The following is a 26,392-nucleotide window of genomic DNA, read 5'->3' as shown; positions in this document are numbered from 1 at the left end:
TTCCTGTCAGCTGCAGGGAAAAACACCAGTGAAGAAGAACACCAGCGTGTCGGTGCGGTTGTCATAGTTACCGGGCCGGCGCCTTGTCAGCTTCGATCTCCTCCAGCTTTCCGTAGATCTCGGACAGCCGCACGCTCTCCATCCCGTCGGCACTGAAACAACACGCATCAGAGACAGCTGCAGCTGATTGGACAAACACGCCGCCTGCTGCACTCTCATTAGCTGAATTAAATGTGAGAGATGTTCTGCGAGTCACGCCTCAGAGCGTTTTTCTTACGTTCCATTGGCGATGCGAGCATTCAGCCTCCTCTCCTCGCCCAGCAGGTCCTCCCGCACCGTGTCGCTCTCCAGGACGCTCTGCAGCGCCGACGTTTCGTCCCCTGCCACTTCCTGCTCCACGTGCAGGATGGAAATGTGAGCCGGGACACGGAGACTGCGACTTGCCAGCATCTTCAGCAGCGTCGTTTTCCCCAGGCCGTTGCGGCCGATCAGGCCGTACCGCCGGCCCGACGCCAGGCTCAGCTCCGCCCCCTGCAGCAGACATCTGAGACACAAACGGCAGTGTGAGAAAACGAGCCGTCCCACCCCGCTGCGCCCCCGCTGGTGTTTTCCGAGCGCTCACCTCTCTCCGAAGGACACGTCAAAGTTCTCGATGCGGATGTCGTAGCTGCGGTTCTTCCCCGATTGGTCGACTCGGCTGTCCTTCTTACTGCTGGCCTGACTGGCCGACGCCTCCTCCAGGACTCTGAGGAAACAGGAGGACAGGTGAGAGGGGCACAGGTGTGTGCAGGTGATGACAGGTGGACGGTGGACTCACAGTGGGCTGGAGGCCTTCTGCGAGTCCTTCTCGCTCCTGCGCTCATGTTTGGCTTTCAGCTTCGCCTCGGCTTTCTCCAGCTTCTTGGCGTCGACCGTCTGAAGACAGAAAGCAGAGGAGCGCTCAGTAACACCTGCCGTAACCTGAGAGACAGGTCCCGCCGAGAGCAGCGGGCCAGAACGCCACGCTGCATTTAATGCGGAGCGTTCAGACTCGCAGTGTGACCGATGAGACCCAACCCCGCCTTCAGCTCGCCTCCTCGTGACTCTGCCGACAGTCTGAGGAGCTCATGTGGTTTTCACATCTGTCATGTGTTCATTTAGCTTTGGTCGTAATTTAGGCGTCTACTTTCTTCTGGTTTTAGTCGAAGCAGCATCAGGACGTTCCAGTTTGTCGCGTTGCCCCTGAGTGGCCGTGTTTTCATCACATCCACTGTGAAATGTGTCGCTGCTCCTTTTTGTCGCGTTTTGTGAGAAACAGGAAGCTAGCTGAACTGTTTCCTGGGCAGATCGAACCTGACTGCGCAGGAAGGTCGCTTCTGATTGGACCACTTCCACATTCGTCACACCTTTCTACACAACTCAGTTCTGATTGGCTCTCGTCTGTGCTGAACGTTTCCATCCATCTCGTTTGACTGGCAGACTAACGTGTCGATACACAAATGCTGGTGACCAAACCCGGACACGTGCAGGCTAAAGCTAGTGCTAAATCAATCATCTGCTGATTATTGATGATCGTCCATCACGGCTTTTTTGACTTTTTAGTCAGAGGCTGTAATCTTTGTCCCGCGCAGCCAGGCTAACGTCACCACGAACGAGTCTCCCAGGTTTCCGGTACATACCGTGTTCTGAGCACGTCTCATCATCCAGATGCCCTCAGCGTCTTTGGCTGCAGAAACTGAGGAGAAGGAAACGGGCAGATCAATACATGACATGACATCAATAAGTAATAATATTAATGGCGTTTGTCTTCGCAGACAGCAGGTGTAGTGGGCACACACGTGACATTAAACTGACTGAGTCAAAACGTGATTCATCAGACCTGCCCAGCTTCTTGCATGCTCCCTGGTCCAGATCTGATGCTCACGTGCCCGATGTTGCTGCTTTCAAAGGTGGACAGGGGTCAGAGGTCCAAGTGTGACCTTTCTGTCAGACCCAGCATGAACTGTTCCAGCAGCTCGTCTGCTGAGAGTCGACGGCTCACAGATCCTGAAGCTGCAGGTTTCGTCACTCTGACCAACACTGACTGAACCAGCAGCAAAAGAAGATCAAACTGCGCTTCACGTTTGATAACCATGCTCATGAGCTCCCTCTGACTTTGGCTGCTGTACTTCCTGCACAGCTCTCTCTCTCTCAGCACTCAGAGACCAGTTTACCATCAAATCTCTGCTTCCTGCATTATTCTCTGTTTATTAGCCACCAGTCTGCTGCTGTGTTCAGTGCTGTCGGCCTCTGACAGCAAAGCCTCGTCTCTGCTGTTCAAACTGAACGAATGGAAACAAATGACTGCTCAGCTGTGTCTGTAATCAAACCTCATCAGGTCATGTTCACATGTTGATTCATGGTTTGCTTCAGTTTTTGATCGACTGCAGAATATTTTTAAGCTTTTCTGCTATAAAAAGCCAGAACAGGAAAACCTGCTTCATGTTTCTCTGTTGGATCCTCAGTTACACCTGCTGTGATGCTCACACCTCTGATGAAGTCTCAGTGTCAGCTTTGGTTTATACACAGATATGAAACATGGATGTATTTCTGACTGTCTGAGTCAAAACTGACACAGTGACGATACTCAGCCCTAGTTTTACATTCTTCAGAATTGCCCCCCTTTGCTTTATATTTCTATTCTCTCCATGAGCTTCGTGAGGTCGTCTCCTGAAATGGTTTCCAACAGAGTTCCCAGACATGCTGAGCACCTGTTGGCCCTTTTGCCTTCACTCTGCGCTCCATCTCATCCCAAACCATCTCCACTGGGTTTAGGTGCCTGTGTCTGGCGCACCACTCCATCACTCTCCTTGGTCACAGAGCCCTCACACAGCCTGGAGCTGTGTTTGTGCTCATTGTGCCGTTGAAGAATAAATGATGGCATGTTGCTGCAGGATGCTGTTGTAGCCATGCTGGGTCAGTGCGCCTTCAGTTTGGAATAAATCCCCAACAGTGTCACCATCAAAGCCCCCTCACACCATCACACCTCCTCCCCCATGCTTCACAGTGGGAACCATGCATGTAGAGACCATCAGTTCACAAGACATGAACTGGTGGAGCCAAAGATCTCAGATGTGGACTCATCAGACCAAAGCACAGATGGTCTAACGTCCACTCCTTGTGTTTCTTGGCCCAAACAAATCTCTTCTCTTGTAGCTTTTCCTTAGTCGTGATTTCTCAGCAGCTATTTGACACAAAGGCCTGATTCACACAGTCTCCTCTGAACATGCAGAGATGTGTCTGCTGCTGGAGCTCTGTGAGGCATCTATCTGGGCTCTGATCCGAGCTGCTGTTAACTTGTGATTCCTGAGGCTGGTGACTCGGATGAATGTTTCCTCAGCAGCAGAGGGGACTCCTGGTCTTCCTGTCCTGGGGCGTCCTCGTGTGAGCCAGTTTGATCCCAGTGCTGGATGGTTTCTGTGACTGCACTTGGGGACACATTCAGCGTTTCAGCAGTTTTCTGGACTGACTGACCTTCAGTTCTTAAAGTAATGATGGACTGTTGTTTCTCTCAGCTGATTGGTTCTTGCCATAAGATAAATTCCAGCAGTTGTCAAACAGGCTGTCAGCTGTGCACCAACCTGTCAAATGAACCCTGACAGGCACACCTGTGAGGTGAAACCATGTCAGGTGACTACATCATGAAGCTCACTGAGAGAAGGCCGAGGGTTTGCAGCGCTGTCAACAAAGCAAAGGGAGGAAGCTAAAATATAAACATATTTAGAGTTGTTCTTTGCTACATTACTCCGAAAAACCATCGAATGAGAAGGTGTCCAAACTTTTGATTGGTAGCACACACACACACACACACACACACGGTGTGTTCTGGTTAGGTGCGTGTTAGGAGTGTGTTTGGTTTCTGCACTCTTACAGCCTGTGTGTGTGTGCGTGCTCCTCGGCGTGTTGACCTTACCGCTGTCTGCAGAGATCTGGGAGAGCTGCACGGGAGCGTCCAGCAGCACCTGCCTCTGAGCGCCGCGGTGGTGGTTTCTGAAAGACACAAAGACACACACACCTTCACATTAGCACGCCACCTCTCCCGACGGCCCAGACCCCGCCCACCCAGTCCTCACAGTTTCAGCGTGTTGAACATCTGCAGACAGATGTCTCGGATGTCATCTTCGTTTTTACTGTCAGCTGACACCTCCTGCAGCACGCCGCCGACCGCTTCGTAAACCTCCTCGCTGTCCTCGAAATCCGCCCCGCCGCCATCCAGAACCCCTGAAACACAAACACACCTCAGCAGGAGGACCAGCAGCTCCAGGCTGCGTGTCTGCTCCCGTTCACACACCACGAGGAAGAAGCTGGTGGAAACCCTCCTAATGTCAGAGCCCCCACCAGCTGCCTCTGGGCTGGATCAATCACAGGATCAATAATTGAGTCTCAGGGTTTCTGCTTCCTCTAATGCTGCTTCCGTGTTTCCGCTACCTGTGGATCTCTCAGGCCGTGCTAACCCAGGTTCAGGTCCAGGCGTGCCGGGTTATGCCGTGCTAGCCGGTGTCCCTGCTCTGAGTGCTGTCAACCCGGTTAGCTCGTTAGCTCATTGGCTAAAGAGCAGCCGCTGTCAGGCTAACCCCCGTCGGCTCCGGGCCGGCGGACAGCGGCTCGCTCCCCCCGGACAGCGGCCCGGTGCCCGGCCTCTCACCTGTGATGTAGTCGAACAGCTCCGCGTCGATCTCAGGAAACTCGCTCTTCAGGATGTCCACGTACGTCGCCATGATAGCCGACCCCGAACACCGCCTGGACGCGCATGTGCCGGTATGCGACAGCGCTGTGAACTCTGGGAGATGACGTTTGTGGAGCGGTTGACGTCAGCGGTGAAGGAGCCCCTGCTTTTCTTTTCTTTTTTTTAAGAAAAAAAAAATCCTGTTATTGTCTGAATTCCTGACTTTTCCAGGATGTTACGTCATTTTAAATAAAATAAACTAAACAATAAAAAACCCTCAAGCGTAAACCTGCATTCTCTCTGCTGGCCAGCAGGGCGGCGACTCCTCCTCTTCTTCTTCACTGCATCATGAGCCTCCTCTCAGATCTTCCTCTCCTCCGCCCGCCTGGCAGCTCCATCTTCAGCCGCCATCCTCTGCACATGCTCAAACCTGCTCAGCCTCTGTGACTCTGAGCTATCCCTGTGATGGACTCATGTCCATGCTGCTCACTGAGCACCTCCTCCTCCTGTTTATTAAATTATAATAAAAACGACATGAGTGAGTACAGAGATCTGCTCACCGCAACAAAGCTGGGAATTACAGTAGTACGACAAGTATTACTGCTGTATTAGCAGTAGTATGGTAGCGTGCCAGCAGTATTATACTATTATAAGCACTGTATTACATTGTTAATAGTATTATTGCATTAAATAGTTATAGTACTGTGGTATCAGTAGCAGTATTGTACAAAGCACTGGGCTGTATCTGTTGTAGTATTACAGCATTAGAAGCAGTAAGAGCATTACAAAAGTAATATTATAATAACAACTGTAGTATTGCTGTACACATATACAAATACCTGTCAGTGATCGCCTGCAAAAAATCAGAACACAGTACGATGGGCAGTAATCTTAAAAGAGTATTGGAGTATTTCAGCAGCATCGTGACTGCTCGCCAGGCTCTCTGTTCCAGTGTCTCTGTGGTAGTACTACAGTAATGTAACAGTAGTATTAAGTATTACAGTGGTAGTGAGCAGTGTTGGTCAAGTTACTTGAAAAAAGTAATCAGTAACTAATTACTAATTACTTCCCCAAAAAAGTAATCCCGTTTCTTTACTGATGACTTATTTTCAAAGTAATTAATTACTTAGTTACTTTTTAAAAACATGATTTACAACCTGAATAGGTGATAAAGCGATAGATCTTTCAGCCCAATTCTACTTTTCGACAATCCATCATACAAAATGTAATCAAATGGAAAAATCTCTTTTTAAAACTTGTTTTATTAGTTTTAATCTTTTAACTTTATGCATCAAGCAAAAATTTAATTATATGCAACATTCTCTGACTGGAAGAAATTAGTTTAACATTTAAACCTATTTTCTGCACATTCCAGCTCATAAAATAAAATATTTTTTGTGTTTACACTCAGTCTTTCAAATAGATGCAAGTAAAACACAGCAGAAAATAAATAAAGTCAAAGACTCGGCGGTCCTGTTGCTCTATTTTCACCTGTAAAGCAGGACTGGGGCAGGCGGAGGTTTGCCCTGGTGCAGGTGTGCCGCGGTCAGTGGAAGAATCCACAAGGTTGTCTGTGAATTTCCTTGGCAGCTACTCGGTGCTTGTTGGAAGTTTAGGGGTTTTTTTTCGCTGTAAAAAGAAGTTTTCTTCCCACGCACAGCGGACACTAATGTTTTTGTCACTTTTTATGGAATCAAACTCAAAGTAAGGTCAGTACTTCCACGCTTTAAACGCTGCACGCTCATACTCTCTCTGCACTCGATATATGATTCACTGTTGATCTGCACACAGCTGTTGTCACGAACGGCGCACTCGCTTATGTCACTGTCATGAGACATTCTCACAAAAAAATCATGGTTTTAGTAACGCAGTAACGCAGCGTTCCTACGGGAAAGTAACAGTAATCTAATTACCGTTTTTGCAATAGTAATCCCTTACTTTACTCATTACTTGAAAAAGTAATCAGATTACAGTAACACGTTACTGCCCATCTCTACACAGCAAAATCTCCAGTGTTAAATTAACACTAGAGAGTGTCTATATGGGTCCACTCCTCTGAGTGTTAAATACAACACTATGTTATATGTTTAAAAGTAACCTAGTCAGTTTTGAAGATCAACAATGGCTAACACTGAGCAGTGCTGATTTTCTAACACTGGAAAATAACTCAAAATGTTAGAAATATTCCAGTAATGAGTCTCCTCACTCAATTGTAGTGTTACACTACTAGTATATGGAGCTCAAACACCACAGCGGGTTTAAAGAAGGCCCAACAGCGCCTCCACTTTCTGAGAATCCTCAGAAAAATGGACCTGAAGGAGCTGCTGACCGTCTTCTACCGCTGGTGCATTGAAAGTGTGCTGACGTACTGCACCTGTGTGTGGTTCTCCAGCTGCACCACACCACACAGAAAGGCACTCCAGAGGGTCATCAATATGGCCCAAAAATCATTGGACATCCTCTTCCCTCCCTGAAGGACCTGTACAGCACTCGCTGTCTCAGGAGGGCACGCAGCATCCTCCGGGACTGCACACACCCAGGACACCGGGTGTTTAAGCTGCTGCCGTCTGGCAGGAGGTTCAGGCTGCTGAGGTCCCGAACAAACAGACTCAAGGACAGCTGTTACAACAGGGCAACAGCCCTGATCAATGCTAACAGCTGACCTGACTGGATACCTCCCCGGACTTTTTTTTTTTTTTTTTTTGGGGGGGGGTAAAAACAATAACAATAATAATATTTATATTTATAACAAGGTGCAATAATGACTAATGTGCAATAATAACAGTGTGAAATACACATACAGTTATTCATTTTTATTACTAAGTTAATATACTGTGTTGTATCGTGTCGTGTTACATGTAGTGCCGACGTAGGACAGTTTTCCAACTTCATTGAACTATTGTACTCTATAACTGTGCAATGACAACAAAGAGTTATATATCTTATCTAATAGTACTGTAGTATTGCAGTTTGACTAGTAGTATTACAATAGTACTAAATTATAGTGGTATAGTGATGCCAATATTACAGCAGTACTAATAATACTACAGTAGTATTGCAGCTGCACTATAGCAGTAATAAAGTAGTAGTACTGCAGTAATACTACAGCATTGCTCGCTTCGTCTTGTTGTCCAGCGCCGCAATGCGCATGCTCCGGCCTGGACTTTAGGGTGGGAGTTAGCCGTTAGCACCGAGCTAACAGCCGGAGCGTGTAATGGCGGCCTCGGTGTTGTTGGGCTCTGCGGACAGCGCCGGACTCAGCTTCACCATCGGGGGCGGCGGCACCGGGAATAGTAACGGACTGGGCCCGGCGCCCTGGAACCGTTCTCTGGACCGAGCGCTGGACGAAGCCGCGGCCACCGGGAGCTTGAACCTGAGCGGCAGGAAGCTGAAGGAGTTCCCCCGGTGCGCCGCCAACCACGACCTGACCGACACCACCAGGGCCGGTGAGTGAACCGCACCGGGACCCGGCCCGGCGGCGGGCCGTGTATAGTGGGCCGTGGGCGGTGGCTTAGTCCGGAGTGCTTTGGGGAAGTCGGGTTTGAGGCTGCGGGTAGGCTGGGACACCGTCAGGCCGGTGTTGTGACAAACATCGAACTCAGAAATCGGCACCATGTCGGGGTTCCGCTGCCTTTACCGGGCTCTCCGAGCGGAGAGTACCGGCGCAGACAGGCAGTCACAGTGAATCCGGGGACCGAGCCCGCCGGCAGAGGCGTTTTTGTACCGGACGGTTCGGGTCTGAGCCCGGTAAGCTGCTCTTAGCATGTTAGCAAGGTTAGCGCGGTTACCTGGGTGCTGCCGCCGCGTTTAAAGCTGCGGTTAACGGCTCTCACTGCGGGGAGGCTGAGAGGTTGTCACCTGATCTCAGAGGTGACGGCTCGTGCCGCTTCACCTGCCAGCTTGTTTGTTAGCATGTTAGCTCTGCCCCCGACAGCCTGTAAACACTGCGGAGGAGGCGTGCGGGGTCACCGGGGCGAGGGGAGGCTGACCACCCGCGGGGGGGGGGCTGAAGTCAGAGACTGGGCCCAAAGGTGACCACACACCTGGCTGGCTTTATTTTGTTCGACTCGATTAGATAACGAGCCAGGAGGACACAGAGGCGGCTCCGCCTGCCCGGGCCGGCGTGCCGAGCAAAACAAACGTACAGAACAAACAGCATTGATTATCGATCAGCTGATCGAAGCCCGCCATGCTGATGCTGCGCGTGCTCCTTTCATTCACACTAAATTGCACCCAAACCGATATTCGCTGTACGTAGCCTGCAATGACGTCACAGTTTAACGTGTTTGATTGGGTTTCGTCATCTCCCTGGACATACTCGGGAAGCACGAGACCGGAAACAAACAAACACGAGTGTTTCGCGTGTGTGCCATGAATTGAGTGAGTGCCGCCCAGGTGCGATGCTTGACCAGGCTGATGTTGGATGAGGGGGGAAGACTGCTCCGCGGATCCTGAGCCTTGCAGGATTGTATCAGCACAACAAATGCTTCATAGGCGGGTCTGTGAGCAGTACCTGTCCATACCTGTCCAGGCTCCTCCTCTCTCTGAGCTGAGGCTTCACAGCTGCTTCACTCCTCAGCTCGCTCTGTATCTCTGCTTTAGAGTCACAACATCGCCCATCTCAGAGTATCTCACATTTCTGTGTGTGCAGAGTGAGCAGGGGCCAAGCGTCCCCTCGGCGCTCTGCAGTCCTCGGAGGCGGGTTATGTTCATGTGTGAGCTCTGTGTGTGCGCGGGTCACCAGCAGCTTCAGGAACACGTGTGTGTGTGATCTCGGGTTAACCTGTACCGTGTGTGTGATCTCGGGTTAACCTGTACCGTGTGCGTGATCTCGGGTTAACCTGTACCGTGTGTGTGTGTGTGATCTCGGGTTAACCTGTACCGTGTGTGTGATCTCGGGTTAACCTGTACCGTGTGTGTGTGCAGATCTGTCTCGTAACCGGCTGTCGGAGCTTCCTCTTGAGGTTTGTCTCTTCGTGTCTCTGGAGAGTCTGAACCTGTACCAGAACTGTCTGCGGTCGCTGCCTGACGGCCTGCTCAACCTGCAGGCGCTTACCTACCTGAACCTCAGGTAACACACACAAAGACACACACACCTGTGCAGTTGTGTGCCTCAGGTCTGTTTCATTTATCACGAGCTCCACGCTCTGTCAGACGGCACCAAACAGGAAGTCCTCTGGCATGTCCTCACCTTGTGGCGTGCTTTTCTGTGGGTGACCTGTGGGTGCTGCTCACTGAACCGACGGCTTGAATGCTGCTGATTTTATTGGTCGGAAACCATGAAGCCCACTTTTGGTGTCATCAGCAGGACCAGAAGGAATCTGGAAGCGTCTCCTCATCTTCTTCTGCTTTTTGTCTTCCTCTTCTTCTTCCTCTCTGCTCTTCATCGTCTTTCTTTTCTTTGTCTCATTCTGTTTTGTCTCGTAGTCCTCCTCTTCCTCTGTTCTCTGTCACATGCACACTTGTCACATGTTTACCGATGACAGCTGGATGCCTGTGTCTGTGACCCCGCCCCTCTCTTAATGCCCCTCCCCTCAGTCGGAACCAGCTGTCGGTGCTGCCCGCCGTCGTCTGCGGCCTCCCTCTGAAGGTTTTGATCGCCTGCAACAACAAGCTGGTTTCCCTGCCGGAGGAGCTGGGACAGCTGAGGCACCTCACCGAGCTGGTCGGTCCTCTCACGCCGCACGTCGGCATCCTCGCTGACCGATCGCAGCGCTTATTGATTATCGTTATCTTTGATCGCCCACAGGATGTGAGCTGCAACGAGATCCAGACTCTGCCTGCTCAGGTGGGCCAGCTGGAGGCTCTAAGAGACCTGAACATCAGGAGAAACCACCTGGTCCGACTGCCACCAGGTACACACACAAACGCGTGAAACGATGGTGACCGCTGTGTTCACAGCCTGGAGTCTGCGCTGTCTGTTATCAGTTATTGTTTCTGTATCAGCCGATCAGCTGACTCAGGCCCTGATAAATGACTGCAGGTTAAATTGGAATAAAACACCTGGATCGCGCTGCCAATCTAAGCTCCTCCCACTGAGCTGTCAGTCAGCCCACGGCAGAGGGCATGGCTCAGACCAGACTAACCCACTGATGGGTCTGGTGCTCCTGTGTGAGCGTGGAGCTCCTCCTCCCCCAGTGCACATGCAGACGGGTGAGCTGCAGTTTTTAACCTCTGACCCAAACATCAGTGTCGTGAATCTCCACCCGTCAAAGCAACGTGATTAAAATGGCACGAAGCGCCCGCTGTTGTGTTCAGGTTTCAAAGCGGCCGCGGCATTTCCTGCTATCTTTCCAAAGAGCTGCTCTCTCTCTCACAGCTCAGTCGCCGCCACATTTCTCTGCTTGTCTCGACTCGTCTGTGAACTCCTGAGCGAGTTCTGACGGCGAGTCAGATTTCGTTTTTTTACAGCTGAGTAGTAAAATCCTAGAACAGGCGATCCACAGTTTTCACCTGACGTCAGAGCTACGGGGACACGCCCACCCAGCAGGTAAAAACAGTATAGTCGTTTGCACGTCTTTGAGTTTAACCGAATGGCAAATCACACCAATCGCTGACGCTCCACCGCGACCCCGGCGGTCAGCACAGCTCGTTTAAACTCACTTATCCACCCAGATCAAAACCAGACATAGCGGTCAGTCCCGGCAGCAATGCGAGGCGATACTCCACGCCACGTTCAGGGATCTGAACGTGCCTGGGCGCAATGTAGATCCACAGCAGTCATAGGTCGTCTTGGTTTCTTTAATTTTCCTCCAGGATGATGAGACAGTAAAAAACACGTGCAGTACTGCCAATTGTCCACTAGTGGCCATTAGTAATAATTAGTAGTATTTAGGTGTGCCCCGCCTTTCGCCCTATGGTAGCTGGGATAGGCTCCACCCCTCAAAAGAACGGATGGAACCATAAGAAGAAGAGAATTGAGTCATTGTGTTGTCAAACCTGGGAAGTGAAGCGTGATGGCTCGTGGAGTAATCTGATTGGTCGTCCCTGCAGAGCTGGCCGAGCTGCCTCTGGTGCGTCTCGACTTCTCCTGTAACAAAGTGACCTCCATCCCCGTCTGTTATCGCCGCCTCACGCAGCTGCAGACCATCGTCCTCGACAACAACCCGCTGCAGACCCCGCCCGCTCAGGTACGCAGGAAGTGACCTCGCAGGCGTCCCTGTGCAGGTGTCGGTTCAGAGCTAACGTCTGCTTCCTGTCTGCAGATCTGCATTAAAGGGAAAGTTCACATATTTAAGTACCTGAATCTGGAGGCCAGCAAGACGACGCCGGACCTGCCCGAGTACGACAGACGACCTCTGACCTTCAGCTCCTGGTCTGCGCGCGCGCACACACACACACACACACACACACACACACACACACACACACACACACACACACACACACACACACACACACACACACAAAAGCTGCTGCTCTTTCACAATAAAAGCCTTTGACTCTCTCACTTTGCCCCATCAGTGTGGATGAGCTTTACCCCGGGCGTCCCTACGGAGCGCTCGACTCCGGCTTCAACAGCGTCGACAGCGGAGACAAGAGATGGCTGAGCAACGAGGTCACACACACGCACACAAACACAGACAGTGTTTCGTCACGGCAGCCTCGATGTTCTGTTTTCTTTTAGTTTAATGAGTCGACGACACGTTTCCTCCATCTTGACCCCTGTTGACCCCTGACCCTTTAACAGTGGAGGATTTTTACATGAACTGTGCTGTAGCAGATAAATGTGTGGTTAGCGTGGCTCACACCAGGGCGAGCCCGTCAGGCATTGCTAAACGATCAGAGCTGTGCCGACCCACAGAATAATAAGCCCACCCATCGCAGCCTGCTGGTGTTGAGCCGCTGATTTCGCTCCTGCTCGAGCTCCGTTTGCAGAAACCGCGCTGTCTCCTCTGTGCAGGCCTCAGAGGAGCTGTCGGAGCTGCCGCAGCGAGTGGCCGACATCAGCCGAGACCAGAGGCAGCGAGGAGGCGCGGCGGGAGGAGCGGCACTGCCTAATGGCACATGTGAGCGTTTCTCTGATCTCACATCAGTTTAGAGGTTGAGGCGGTAAAACAAACGCACCTGAGCCTGGCACACTGCTGAGGTAGATGAAGCCGAGCGTGTTAGTGGAAGGTTGGCTCCGGCTACTTCAGCATCATCAATTCAGATCAGTGTGACGTGGCTCATGGTTAGGACAGGTGAAACTGGTAGAAGCTCTCACCTGCACAGACGTCTCCATCAGCTGGTTCGAAGTTACGCTCCACAGCTGCCAGCCAGTCGGAATCCAGAGTACTCAGAGTGAATGTGGTGAGTGATGGAGCTGATTGGTGCTTCTCGTCTGGATCGTCTCCTCCTCTGTGTGTGTGTCAGATGGGGAGTTGGAGCAGATCGACTTCATCGACAGCTGTGCGGGTGAGGAGGAGGAGGAGGAGGGGAGGAGTCGTGGGGGAGGAGACAGGACCAGCCTGAGCTCTCAGTTCATGGCTTACATCGAGAGACGCATCACCAGAGAGGTGAGAGCTCCGCCCACAGGAAGTCACACCTGCGACTCACATGCACCCCACAATTGCTTGTCGTCTTTTAACTACAGTCTTTACAGTAAGCCTTTTTACACAGACTTCTGAAAGGTCAAAGGTCGAGTCTGTCGGTGGTTTGAGGTATAAACTGATAATTGTGGTGTAAAACCTGAGCTTTATTGTGAAAAGCCTGTGTGACTTCCTGTCTCTGTGCTCAGGGTTCTCCTGTGAAAAGCGGCTCTTCGAGGATGGAAGACCCGAGGAGACACAGCAGGTACGGTCCTCGTTCACCTTTATCACACCTGCTCTTTTCACTTCCTGTCTGGCTTCCTGTCTCGCTTACTGTGTCAACTCCTGTCCCTCAGGGGTGGAGTCGATAGCGCCGCGGCCGCATCTGGCTCACACGGACAGGTAAGGCAGTCCATGGGGTGGCTGTAGCTCAGGTGGCAGAGCAGGTCAGCCACTAATCAGAAGGTCGGTGGTTCGATCCCAGGCTGCATCCTGGCTGCATGCCAAATGTCCTTGGGCAAGATACTAACCCCGTGTTTGCCTACTGGTGGTGGTCAGAGGGCTCGGTGGCGCCAGTGTCCGGCAGCCTCGCCTCTGTCAGTGCGCCCCAGGGCAGCTGTGGCTACAATGTAGCTTGCTATCGCCAGTGTGTGAATGTGTGTGTGAATGGGTGGATGACTGAATGTAGTGTAAAGCGCTTTGGGGTCCTTAGGGACTAGAAAAGCCATTTACCATTTACCTGTGAGGTAGAAGCTGAGCACAGCTGCAGCAGCACTGACGGTCTGTGTCCTCAGAGAGGCGGCGTGGAGAGGATGAGGAGGGAGGCGCAGCTTGCCGCCATGAGGTACGACGAGGAGCGGCAGAAGAACCGCTCGCTGCAGAGGGACAACGTGAGCGGACACGCCAAGGTACGAACGGTACCAGTTTAACTGGTGACGGCACGTTATTGATCGCTGATCAGCTGTTATTGATCGAAACTCTGTTGATGCTTTTCAGCATAAAGCAGCTCCGAGTCCCACGAAGGCCAGTCCTGACACAGAGGTGAGTCTGTGTGTGTGTGTGAGTCTGTGTGTGTGTGCATGTGTGTGTGAGTCTGTGTGTGTGAGTCTGTGTGTGTGTGCATGTGTGTGTGAGTCTGTGTGAGCGTGTGTGTCTGTGTGTGTGAGCGTGTGAGTCTGTGTGTGTGAGTCTGTGTGTGTGAGCGTGTGTGTGTATGTGTATGTGAGTGAATCTGTGTGTGTGAGCGTGTGAGTCTGTGTGTGTGAGTCTGTGTGAGCGTGTGTGTGTGTGTGTGTGTGTGTGTATGTGAGTGAATCTGTGTGTGTGAGTCTGTGTGTGTGAGTCTGTGTGTGTGTGTGAGCGTGTGTGTGTGAGTCTGTGTGTGTGAGTCTGTGTGTGTGTGTGAGCGTGTGAGTCTGTGTGTGTGAGTCTGTGTGTGTGAGTCTGTGTGTGTGTGTGAGCGTGTGTGTCTGTGTGTGTGAGCGTGTGTGTCTGTGTGTGTGTCTGTGTGTGTGAGCGTGTGTGTCTGTGTGTGTGTGTGTGTGTGTGAGCGTGTGTGTCTGTGTCTGTGTGTGTGAGTCTGTGTGAGCGTGTGTGTGTGTGTGAGTGAGTCTGTGTGTGTGTGTGTGAGCGTGTGTGTATGTGTGTGTGAGTCTGTGTGAGTCTGTGTGAGCGTGTGTGTATGTGTGTGTGAGTCTGTGTGAGTCTGTGTTGAGCGTGTGTGTGTGTGTGAGTGAGTCTGTGTGTGTGTGTGTGAGCGTGTGTGTATGTGTGTGTGAGTCTGTGTGTGAGTCTGTGTGAGTCGGTGTGTACCTCTTTGTGAACAGGTGTTGTTAAATGATGTAATAATAATAATTCGTGATTGGTTTGATGGAATCAGAGTCATAACGTTTCACTTCCTGTGTCACTTCCTGTAACGATGGAGGCGTGTGATTCACTTGCTGATGATTGGTTGGCTCAGAGGTAAACATGGTGCTGTGTGAGGCTGACAGAAAAACGCCGGCGAGTGTGGGCGCGATTAGTCGGTCGGTTTTTATCGGCACGTGCGTTCACTTTCAAACGTCTAACAAAGATAAATGAAGACATGGAGGTCAAGGGTCATCCTGTCGGGGTCAGGCCTGTCTCGTAAGTTAACCCCGCCTCCACAGCCCATGGTGACCCAGGGCGACTCCCGCTCCCTCACTCGCTGATCTGTCCCATCTGACCGGTGCTGAGAGCTGAGAGTGTTTCAAACTGTGGAGCCAAGCACGCATGACCTCTGACCTCTGACATGGGAGCAATGTGGAAAATCGTTTTTGTTCCAAATATCTGAGAGAAAACGTAAAGCTGCACGACTCAGCAGGTAACGATCTTCTAATAGCGATGGTTATTAGAAGCTCGCACAGTGAGTCTAGCCCCGCCCCTGTTTAAACCACACCCCTCATTCGCCACGCTCTCACCTGTATGTTAGTATTTGTTAATGTGTTTATGTGTCTGTGGTGTCTGTTTGTGCGCTCAGAACGTCTACCCCTCCCGACGCTCCACCCACACAGACGACTCCGCCCTGTTCATGGTAAGAGTATGGCCCCACCCCCAACAGCTACTAACTGATTTTCAGAGCAGGGTCGCTCGGGTTTGTGTGCAGAAGCGTTTGGAGGACAAACTGCGTCCGCACTGCGTTTCCTCATCGTGCTGTTATTTTGTAAATATATTTATCAGCTGCTCAGTGTTGTGGTCTCGGCTCGAGCACGTGAAACTCGTCTGGGTGTAAATATGTTTTACGTGGTTGATTATCGGGTTCGTTTTCATCTCGTGGTTGGCTTCTCGCCGCTGTATGAACCACGTGAACCGGCGGCACGGTCAAAGTTTTGATGTCGTGACATGGAGGAGCTCCAGATCAGTGACAAACTTGAATGAAGGTTAAAGGTCGAGGTGAGAAACGAGCTCTCATTTTAGCGTTACGCAGACAGACGTGTTTCTCTCTGTGGATCACTTTGACCCCACGCTCGATCGCACTGGAGCCGTGTTAGCCTGTGTTAGCAGAGCGCTCTTATTTTGAAAAAGCACACAAACCCGAGGGATTCTGAGGACTGAATCAGCATGAACACACCTGTCCACCTTTCCTCTAAGCCCCACCCAGCACCACCTGTCCTTATCCTCTCCCTTTACCCCTTTCCTATCTACTCCTCTGGGCTCTGAGTGGCTACTGTGACTGTGGTGATGACATGTTAGTCTATAAAGGGTCACACGGCGCGTCCATAAACTGGTTTAAACTGGTTCAGGAGTAACCCGAGCAGCAGCGGTTACTCTCTCAGGTTCAGTTTGGTCTCTTTTCAGCATCTACTTCCTGTCACATGGTGATGTTTGTCTCCGCCCAGCAGAGACCCTCGTTGTGAACTTTAGTTTAACAGTCTGGCCGCTCTGCTTCTGTAGCATCATCACGTGTCAGCTGACCTCATTGTTCTCTAAACATCACCGACGGTGACGGCAGCGCTCGCAAATCCTTAGAAAAACTTTATTGTCACAGCCAGGAGAACAAACACTGATCGTCTCACTGGAGCTGAAATCGTTGGACCTAGAGGTGATTAACGCTGTGGGTGTGTCCCGTGAGCATCGGCACTTCCTGTGGAGAGACTGAGGTGGTAAAGTTTGTGCGACGCGTTTCCTGAACCTGCCGAGCTGTCGGAGCTTAAATTCACTGAAACAGACGATGAGCTGAAAGCACCTGCACGTCATTAACACCTGAATCTCTGCATTAACTACTTCTTCTTCTCTTCTTCTTCTTCCCCTTTTCTTTTTTCCTCATCTTCACTTCCTCCTCAGTTTGATCCTCCCCCTTTCTTTTTATCTCCGCCCTCGCCACCTTCCTTCCTGTCTGTCTGCGTGTCTGTCAGTGTGTCCTGGTGTTTGAGATCGACTTTGACACAAACACGATAAAGAGGCGACCTGGCTCACACAGACAGGTGACACACGCCTTCCACGCGTCCGTCCCTGCTGGACGCAACGTTCACTGACATCACTGCTCTTCCTTTCTTTTTATTTGGCCCCTCCCCTGTCTGTCTGTGTCTCAGTCTGTGGCTGGACTGTCTGTAGACGGCTGTTATTCTCACACTTCTGATAGCGCCACCTCCTGTCTGCTGCAGGTACTGCACTGTGCATGCTGCACTGTGTCCGCATGCTTGACCTTCAAAGTGAGGCAGTTTCTAGGAGGCGGAGTCAGCGGTTTGTCGTTACAATATTTCATTAGCAACACCAGGTGTCACTGGGCCTCATTCGCAAACCTTGGACAGGTAAACGTGGGACGGTCCTTTGAGGTGTCTCGCTGCACGTCGTTTCTCTTTGGTCCGTTTCAGTTTGCAAAAAGTCGAAAAAACCAAAACAAACGTGGTGATGTTAACGGGGCCGAACGGCGTTGGACATGGCGACGATCGTAGACCAGTCTTCTGTCAGGTGCTGCCTGTCTGCTGACTTCCTCCTTCTCTTTCCGTTGGCGCTCAGGTCTTTTTCTTTTCGTTTTTCCACGAGTCTCAGGCTACGTCCACACGTACCCGGGTATTGTTGAAAACGCAGATTTTTCTATGCGTTTGCGCCTTTCGTCCACACGTAAACGGCGTTTTCGGTCACTGAAAATGGAGATTTTCAAAAACTCAGTTTTTGCGTTTACGTGTGGACGAGGTAAACGCAGAAAACGCAGTGTCAAAGGTGTGCGCCTTTTTTGACGTCACACTGTGCGCCACGTTGTTTCGGTGAAATGAATTTCTACAACACTGTTACTGTTACTCTGCAGTGTTTACATGCGTACACACACACAGTTACTGTCCCTCCACACAGACGACTCAGTTCTGCTTCTATGCCCCATCTTTGTTTACTCTTTCCCACCCAGGCTTATCGACTTCTGATTGGCCAACATTTCTACACGGCTAGAGATATAGCTGCTGTTCCTAGCAGCGTTTTCCTTCGTGTTTGGCTTTTATGTGTGAACGGGATTTTTTTGTATAAACGAAAACGGAAAATCTTCATTTTCAAAAATACCCGTGTACGTGTGGACATAACCTCATTGTGTTTCAGTCCGGTGTTTTTAACCGCTGCCGTGGAAGCCGAGCGTCCTCTGGCGTTCTTTCTCATTAAAGTGAGAAATGACTGCGATTCGCTGTCGTGTTGTTCATGTTTCACGTGTGTGATTTTGCTGACGCGTGTTCGGTGAATGAGGCCCGGTGTCCACTGCAGGACGTCCCAGTTACAGACGTCATTTCACTGTTTCAGGAAAGAAGTGGTCTCGGCCCCGCCCCCAGAGCAGCTGTTTTTGTTCAGTCACATGATCAGAAATACCTGTGAAGAGTACCTGAGTGATTCCACTGAATGTTAATCAGTATTTTACCTGAAATGACATCATTAGCGTTGACACACCTGAGCAGCCTGGAGCTAGCAGCACACCTGAAGCTCGCTGCCTCGCACTGACCTCCAGGTGTGTCCAGCTGTGTGACTGTGTTGTGTTGTCCCACAGGGTGAGGACCGAGCTGCTCTCTCTCCTACAGGTAAGACCGACAGTTTACCGAAGCCCCTCCCCTCCCCAGTGTTCGCCTGCCTCCCGCTCACACCTGGATTTTCTCTTCTTTCAGCCAATCAGTCGCCGTCTTACCCCAGCTCGGGGGGCGTGGCCTCCTGTCGAACTACCAATGTGCGGCCAGAGAGCTTCCTGTTCCGGCTCGCGCAGAGGGAGGAGAAGAGGAAAGGTGAGGTCCTGTGGGGGTGTGTCCTCAGCCTCACTCACCTGTCAGGTGTGCTCTGTGTGACTGCTGTTCCCTCTCTGTCCTCCAGGTGACACCTCTGCTCCTCCGAGCCAAGAGGAGGCTCCCGCCGCTCCTCCTCTTGCTGCAGAGGACGTCGAGGTGGTGGAGCAGCTCAGGAAGGTGCGTACCTGGACTCACCTGGGTGGGTTACCTTGTTCACAGGTGACTGATCAGCCCTCTCTCTCCCTCCAAGAACATCGAGGCTCGTCTCAAAGTGTCACTGCCGAGTGACCTGGGAGCAGCCCTGACGGACGGCGTGGTTCTCTGTCACCTGGCCAATCACGTGAGGCCGCGGTCCGTCCCCAGCATCCACGTCCCCTCCCCTGCCGTGGTGAGTAAAGTGTTAATGTGTGCGCTGCTGTTCAGGTGTGCCCCGCTGACTGTCCCGTCTGCCCGCAGCCCAAACTCACCATGGCCAAGTGCCGCAGAAACGTGGAGAACTTCCTGGAGGCGTGTCGCCGCATCGGAGTCCCACAGGTACCATGCACACCTGAGCGATGAACGAACAACAGCAAATCCAAATGTTCCCCATCAGTCCTCCTGCCAGACGAGCCGATGCCTTTAATGAAACGGGGCCCGCTGGGGTTTTTATTGAGAGTGACCTTTGACCCCGGCTCGGAGATTTCAGACACGGGTTCGGCCTCTGCTGCTGACGCTGTCATTAAATCTCAGTGCGATCTGCAGCACGCCGCCATGACTGATGGGGCGGGGCTGGGTAGTCATAAATACGCGTGCGGTTTATCATAACGAACCAACCAATCGGGCTGGACGACTGATGGTGAAGTTTGAAGTTTCTTCTTCTACTAACGCCTCTCTTCCTCTCTGTCATCGTCCCGCCTCTCATCGCTCCCTTCCTCCTTCCGTGCGTCTCTCCTCTGTTCTTCCTCCACCGTGTCCATCTCACCCAACACGCACGCACTCAGGACCATCTCTGTTCAGTGGGCGACGTCCTGGAGGGGAAAGGGGGCGGGGTTTATGCCACAGTGGAGGTGCTGCTCTCCATGGCTCCTCCCCTGGTCAGCCTGTCCCCTCAGGTCCAGTTGGCCGGCTTCGCCCTCTTTTACCTGTCTGTCATGTCGGTGCTGTGTGCCATTTATGTGCACTTGGCGCCGCACGTCTGACGCCGAGCGAGCCGAGGGCGATCTCGCCAAGTTGCACGCAGCGGGCGTGAATTTATCCCAGCAATGTCCCCCTCAGAGTCTCCGTTCACCACAGTGACGCAGGAATCCTGCCCTGGATCTGTCGTAGTACTGCCACCTTTCAGGTTACGTTAGTTTAGCACAAAAACTGGGCCGAGGAGAAGAGCCTGGCTGCGATTGGTCCGTCTGTCTCCTGACGTGTGCAGCGCGTCTAGTCTGTAGACACGCCCATCTGCGGGACCTGACGCTGCTCCTGAGGCTCTGATCCTGGCCCTGTAGACGTGTTCAGGTCAAAGGTGAAGACTCAGATCAGCGTGGGGCGATGCTCGCCACTCGAGTTAGAGCGTCTGTCATCGGCCAATCAGCTGTGGGCTCAGAGGAACATCCGAGCGAGTTCACTCCAGCAGCTGGATCAAATGCTCTCCCATATGCTTTGAAATCATCCATAAGCCGTTCCTCTCTCACCTGTACAGGTGTGCGTGTCGCAGCCTCCTTGCTGATTAACAGAAACATTTTCTGCTGACGACGATGAACATCCAGCCCCCCCCCCCCCCCCCCCGTGACCCTTTGAGTGACCGATGCTCCGCCCAGTGGGCAGGTAGAAGGCGTGAGGCACAGCAGAGTTGAGTGTTTGAGCCAGAGGACCATGTGACCCCTCAGTCGGACCTGGACGATCCCCCAAAGCTCGCCCTCACGCTCGCGTCCTGCCTGTTGGCGTTCTGCCCCGTGCCTTACGTTCCATTTTTTACTGTTTGAAGTGTCAGCCCCTCCCATCAGAAACACGTCTCCCTGGAAACGACCTCTGAGCACCACATCAGCATTTCACATGTGGTCTGATGCCTGCATTGACCTCCCGGGTGGCTCTCCGGTCGAAGCGCAGGAACCTTCAGTGTCACCTGTACCGAGGCTCTGGAGACTCCTCCCACTGCAGGACTAGCAGCAACCCCCACAGGTGTGCAGGGTCAGGACACCGACCTGTGATGGCCTCGCCATCGCTCTTATGTTTGTGACGGTGGAAACTCGAGCAGAACAAAGAGGCATCCTGCAGTGGGAGGGGACTCGGCCTCAACGTGGGCGGGTTTCCTGTGGCTCCAACCGGCCGGAGCACGCCGAAGCGTCACAGGATGGGATTGTTCTACGATGAAGAGTGAGGATGAGGATGTCTGAGTGTTTTGTAGACCTGTGCCTCTGCTCTGTTCCTTTTAGAGCTCCATCAATAAAGTTCAGTAAAGCCGCTCGACTCACTTGTCTGTCTTTCAAACACACCTGGAGGTCTTTGCCTCCTGATTGGTTTGTTCCATCGATGCTAGCAATGGCCGCTTCATCCTCTTCACAGAGACCCGACATCAGGTAACACAGTCAAGGTGTAAACTGATGTCAGCACATTAATTTCATGCTTCATACTCGCCTGCAACCCACCGACACTGGACTGGTGTCCTAGTGGAAACCAGCTCCTGCCACTGCAGTCGGTCCACTGGTGTGGCCCAGGACACCTTAGCAGAGCTTCTAGCACGCGTGTTGTGAAGATGACGACAAGGCAGTGCCTTATTCTTCCTCCACCAGCAGGGGGTGCTCCCCTCTCTGTAAGCATGAGTGCGTGATCCTGATCCGAGCTTCCTGACAAGTTTGTGCTGCAGTCGCTGCTTTCAGGCCTCACTGAGCTAAACTCGGAGGTTATTGTTAGTCAGGTGATCGATTAACCTCAGTGCTGATAAACTCCCATGTTTCCTAGCTGTGTGGAAGGTGTGCTGATTGGTGCGTCACCGTGCAAATGTGTTGGAGTTTAAATCTGTACGTGTTTGATGGCAGCCGGCTCAAAACTGACACCTGCCGCTGTGGCACTACACTTCCCATCCGCCTCTTACTTCCTTCTGTCTCCGCCCCCGTCTTTGGCCCACAGCCTTCTGTTCAAAGCTCTCTCACCTGTCTGCTTCCATCTGCACGCCCCGCCCCTTCTTTCCTCCTCCTCCTCCATCATTTTTGCCGTTCCTTGTTTTCATCCTTGCGTTGCCATGGTTTCAGTTATTTTACCTGTTGATTTCGTTTTCCATCCGTTCCCCCTGCCCCTCGCTGTGTCTTCTTCTGTGGTGTTTGTCTGTGCAGAGTCAGTTGTGCCTTCCTCTTCACATCCTGGAGGAGCGAGGGCTACCCCAGGTGGCCGTGACCGTCGGCGCCCTGCTCAACCTGGCCCCGCCCCGACACTCCAGCACCACAGCGACCCCCACGACGCCATCAACCCCACCGGGGCCGTCTGTCACCATCTAGCCATATTTGCACCCCATTTGTACCAGCCAATCAGAGCTAAGCGTCTCTTAAAGCCTGCATGATGTCATCAGAAAGTGTCCGAAGCTCCTGCAGCAGGGGGCTGGCACCGACATAATACCACAGTGACGGGTTCTGAGCTCCTATTGGTCAGTGCTGTATGTATGGAAGCCCATTTCGGGGGGGGATGCTACCCAATGACCTCGGCTGAAATGAATTTTAAAGTAAAAGATGAATCGAATATTTAAGGTCGTGTCTGAATGACAAAAAAATATTTCACAGGTGAGACCTTCAGGCACCTCATAGGTGCAGGTTCAATTCCCCACGGCCACTTCCTGCCCGCTCTCTGCTGACTAATAAAGGCTCAGCGCCCCCAAAATACAAAGTAGAGTAAAACGTTCAGACGTTTGCAGCAAGTGTGTTTCCATTTGTGGGCAGAAATGGGCTTCCATCCCACCTGTGCCGTCGCTCTGCAGGTGAGGGAGTGGCTGATGGGCAGTGATGGAGACGAGTCGAGCTGAACTGATCTTTACTCTTGCTGCAAGGTTTGTTAGAAATCAGCTTCTCACAGGTGGAGGTTTCACTCTGGACCTATTACACTCATCACAGATGACAGAGCCGCAGAGCAGACCAGATAGGAAGGAGCAAATAATCTGACCAGATTTTAATGCTGTACCTGGTGTAGGCGGAGCTAATCTACTCCATCTGCTGATTATTACAAGTGATAATAATGAGTGCCCTCACCGTGAAACCACATCTGCTTGTGTTTGAGCAGCGGTCCAAAGGAAATCCTCCACGTGTGACAAGGCGAAAAGATAGAAGCTTACCACCTTTGACCTTTGCCCCCTGAGTCTGAGGTAAAGAAGGTAAAATGATCCTCTGATGTCAGAAAAATAACCCAGAGGCAAAGTGGGAGGTGGTTTATTCTACTTGTCAAGTTTTCTAACGGGTGAATCCATGCAGTTCAACAGCTGTGTGACATTAGTTCTACATGCATTTGGTTACCTGTGTAGGCGGAGCTTAGAAACTAATATGCATAATTATTGAGCCAGTGTTAAACACAGATGACTCAAAACCATAAAACTCTGTTAGGTGGATCGTTCTGCTCATTCCAACGTTATCTCTCACAGAGCGGCTTAGCATGAGTCCCCATCATCTTGAGCCTCAGCTCAGCCGCTGTCTCACACAAGCCGGTTTAGCTCCTCCGCCTTTAAACGTGCTTTATTCTGATTGGCTGTATCTCACAAGCAGAAGACTTGAACAACAGATGGGTGGAGCTTTTCTCTGTGACATCACACAGATCAATGAATAGAAAAAAAACCCTCATAATTCCCAGTAGCTGCAGACACACTGAACTTCCTGTTTAACATGAACATTTGCCACAGAAACAGGAAATGAGAAAGGGAAAAGCACTTTAATTTAAAAAAAAAAAAGTATTTCATGTTCTCAGTAACATCTGATTGATCAATAAAGTCTGAAACTGTCCGGTCTGCACACTGAGATACAGTTGCAGTGCTACTAAAGGCTAACGGAAGCTAACAGCAGTTTTGTTTTGTTTAAATAACACTAATGTATCTTGTGGCTAATATAGCTTAAAGTTAATATTGGCAAAGATAAACTTATTGTAAGCTACATTTAATGGCTAGCGGTGACCTAGCTAAGATGAGTGTGCTTAGTTTAAAATAATAATAATAAAGAGAAAACTATTCCCAGATTACCCATCGCTAACAGTGACGATTCTGAATTTGCTTCAGTCTGAAAATGTAACTGACTGTTAAGGCTAACACTATTAAAACAGAGTAAATGTGTTGGATCACGCTGATCATGCTTGTCATGTTTGCAGAGACACAGGCTGATACTTACGTAGCAGTCTGTTAACAGAAACCAGCTAGCTGGAAGACTAGCTTGAAATAGGTAGCTATAAAAGTATCGTGATGAGTTCAGACTTAACATGAACTACAGCTAGGAAGTGGCCTAAGCTAACGAGTAAGCAGTAGTCTAAAATTGAATAGACTCTCTGCTATCTCTGGGTAAGACTATAATAAGACTAACTTTATGAACTGTTAGATAACAGTACTTAATATTATATATGTGACACAGTTAGCTTTAAAAATACTGACATTTCAAAAGTTCCGTAACTATTTTAACATGGCTACCTGCTGAAGAAAGCTAACACTAATGGTACTCTTATGTCGAGCTAACCACAGAAGGTAGCTAAGATAAAGTCAGGTAAAGCTAACAGCTTGTTTCTAATCTGAAAACGGTCGACGATCGCTTAGTTTATAGCATGATTGCTAAATGCTAATGTTACAGTAGTGGGTTTGATCGTGCCCAGTATTGTCAAAGAAATTATTTATTTTTCCTTTTTGTTTTTTTTTATAGTTTATTTAGTTTTATTTATTTTTTTATGCTTTTAGTTTTGCTTTAGGGGGCGGAGCCTCTGCCAGTCTTCCATTGTGGGGCACTCACCCAAATGTGAGCTACTTGCTAACAGTAAATAATATCCCAAAAGAAGCAGCAAGGACAAAGTGTGGTTCAGTTTGGCTCTGTTCGTCTCCAACTGTCCTTATTATGGTAAACACCTTCATCTCGCCGCTGATGAAGAGGAGGATGTCGTCTGTACAGTTTTTACTCATGTCCTTGTGATTTAGGTCAATCATGTGACCTGGCTTTGTGATCACCTGATCAGACCTTTGTCACGTGTGCAGCTGAAGGCGACTGGGTGGTTTCTGTTGCATGCTGGGACATTTTTCACCTTGTAAAGGTGGCCCGACTGTTGTGTACAAATATATCCTGTAAATAGAAATTTACTGATGATGCTCTGTATATGAGGCCGAAACCTGGGTGTTACTACGACAACAGAGATGTTTGTGTTGCCATGTCAACAATGGGGGGAGGGGGGGGGGATTTCTTCTCCTGTCAGTGAAGTAAGCAAACAGCTGCTGTACTGTAATTTTATTTATAAAAGTTCGTCTTGACAACAGTGATCAAAGCAATACCTGCTCAGCGTCTCACTCCAACTGGAGCTCCAAAAGGCTCCAACTGCACAAACACAGTCAGGAGGTGCAGCTCAGGTGAAGCAGACTGCTAGCAGCTACAGCCGCTTGTGTCACCATCCACCTGTCAGGCAGAAGCCACACCCCTAATAATGCAAACGGGTGTCATGAAGGGGCCAGACCCTTTGTGTATCAGGCTGTAAACATGTGTGTGGGGCTGACTCACTGCTGCCTCTGCTGGACATTAGAGGAAATGCAGCACACATCCTGCCATCCTACAGTGGGCGTGGCCTCTGTGTACAGTGATGTCATGAATCTGAGCTGCTGCTGCTTCACTAACCGGAGGAGAAGACTGTGTTTATAATTTAAACTGTAAAGATGAGTAAAGGGGGCTGGTGCTGTGTTCAGGTGGCGTAGGACATCAGCATGCTGACACTACACTAAACACTTGCTGAAGCCTCACTTTGTTTCTCAGTCACCTGAACAGAGCACAAGAGCACAACTTGAACAACCTGAATTATGACAAGTAGGCTGGGCCCCGCCTCCTGAACCACCTCCACCAATCAGCTCATCTTAACTGGACTCACCTGAGATCTGAGTGAACCTGATGGGGACAGGTGTGGTGGCTTAGAGGTTTCAGAAAGGTGATGGTGTACAGATGTTTTCTTCTTCAGGCGCTCGTCTTGTGGCAGCAGCGGGTCACGTGACGTGGGCGGCTGTTTTTCCACTTGTGTGTTTTTGCTGTTTCAGTCATAAAATAAATAGAATGTGGCTTTGATGCTTTTATTGTCTCAACACCGCACACAGGAAGTGGTGAAAAACATGTGGCCAAAAAACAAGAACACCATCAGCTGATTGTGTTCATACTGTAAATGTTTCCTATGTTTTCTGTTTTTCTCTCCTTGGTGTTTTTTGTTTTTGTTTCTGTGAATAAAGTAGAAATATTTGTCACAGGTGAACGTCACGTCTGCAGCTCTGTTCCCGGGTCAGGACGCTGCGACAGGAAGTGCAGTCTAATATAACGTAACACCGG

The 26,392-nt window shown here is 50.7% G+C and overlaps 2 protein-coding genes across 4 annotated transcripts in view; one reads left to right on the top strand and one right to left on the bottom strand.

Annotated features, from left to right (window-relative positions):
• abcf3 (ATP-binding cassette, sub-family F (GCN20), member 3) overlaps positions 1–4,778 on the bottom strand; it is a 14,810-nt gene extending 10,032 nt beyond the window's left edge. Inside the window, exons 1-8 of the mRNA XM_085371426.1 lie at positions 4,664–4,778; positions 4,092–4,239; positions 3,932–4,008; positions 1,659–1,714; positions 818–915; positions 623–745; positions 278–544; positions 72–152 (exon numbers count right to left, since the gene is read on the bottom strand). Coding sequence (XP_085227552.1) covers positions 72–152; positions 278–544; positions 623–745; positions 818–915; positions 1,659–1,714; positions 3,932–4,008; positions 4,092–4,239; positions 4,664–4,736 — 923 coding nt within the window. The 5' untranslated portion in view covers positions 4,737–4,778. The remainder of the gene's footprint in view (positions 1–71; positions 153–277; positions 545–622; positions 746–817; positions 916–1,658; positions 1,715–3,931; positions 4,009–4,091; positions 4,240–4,663) is intronic.
• Positions 4,779–7,849: 3,071 nt separating this feature from the next.
• On the top strand, positions 7,850–26,386 carry lrch3 (leucine-rich repeats and calponin homology (CH) domain containing 3). 3 transcript variants are annotated; one of them, XM_085371427.1, is made up of 20 exons: positions 7,850–8,130; positions 9,611–9,755; positions 10,223–10,349; positions 10,434–10,539; positions 11,678–11,814; positions 11,890–11,999; positions 12,149–12,242; positions 12,588–12,693; positions 13,040–13,182; positions 13,404–13,459; positions 13,551–13,596; positions 13,989–14,102; positions 14,191–14,235; positions 15,692–15,745; positions 18,677–18,707; positions 18,792–18,905; positions 18,991–19,082; positions 19,156–19,293; positions 19,362–19,439; positions 22,205–26,386. In XM_085371427.1, the coding sequence occupies exons 1-20, from the start codon at positions 7,899–7,901 to the stop codon at positions 22,364–22,366; spliced, it is 2,130 nt and encodes a 709-aa protein (XP_085227553.1). In that variant the 5' UTR covers positions 7,850–7,898; the 3' UTR covers positions 22,367–26,386. The 3 variants fall into 3 exon arrangements, with proteins under 3 accessions (XP_085227553.1, XP_085227556.1, XP_085227554.1); XM_085371430.1 differs by lacking the exon at positions 22,205–26,386 and adding an exon at positions 19,886–20,187; XM_085371428.1 differs by lacking the exon at positions 15,692–15,745.
• The last annotated feature ends 6 nt before the right edge of the window (positions 26,387–26,392 follow it).

This window comes from Diplotaxodon limnothrissa, linkage group LG14 (genome assembly GCF_057381915.1).
Source record: "Diplotaxodon limnothrissa isolate DT_005_m linkage group LG14, D_limnothrissa_male_GT1.1, whole genome shotgun sequence".
NCBI classification, from domain to species: Eukaryota; Metazoa; Chordata; class Actinopteri; order Cichliformes; family Cichlidae; genus Diplotaxodon; species Diplotaxodon limnothrissa.
This window is presented reverse-complemented; position numbering and strand designations above follow the sequence as displayed.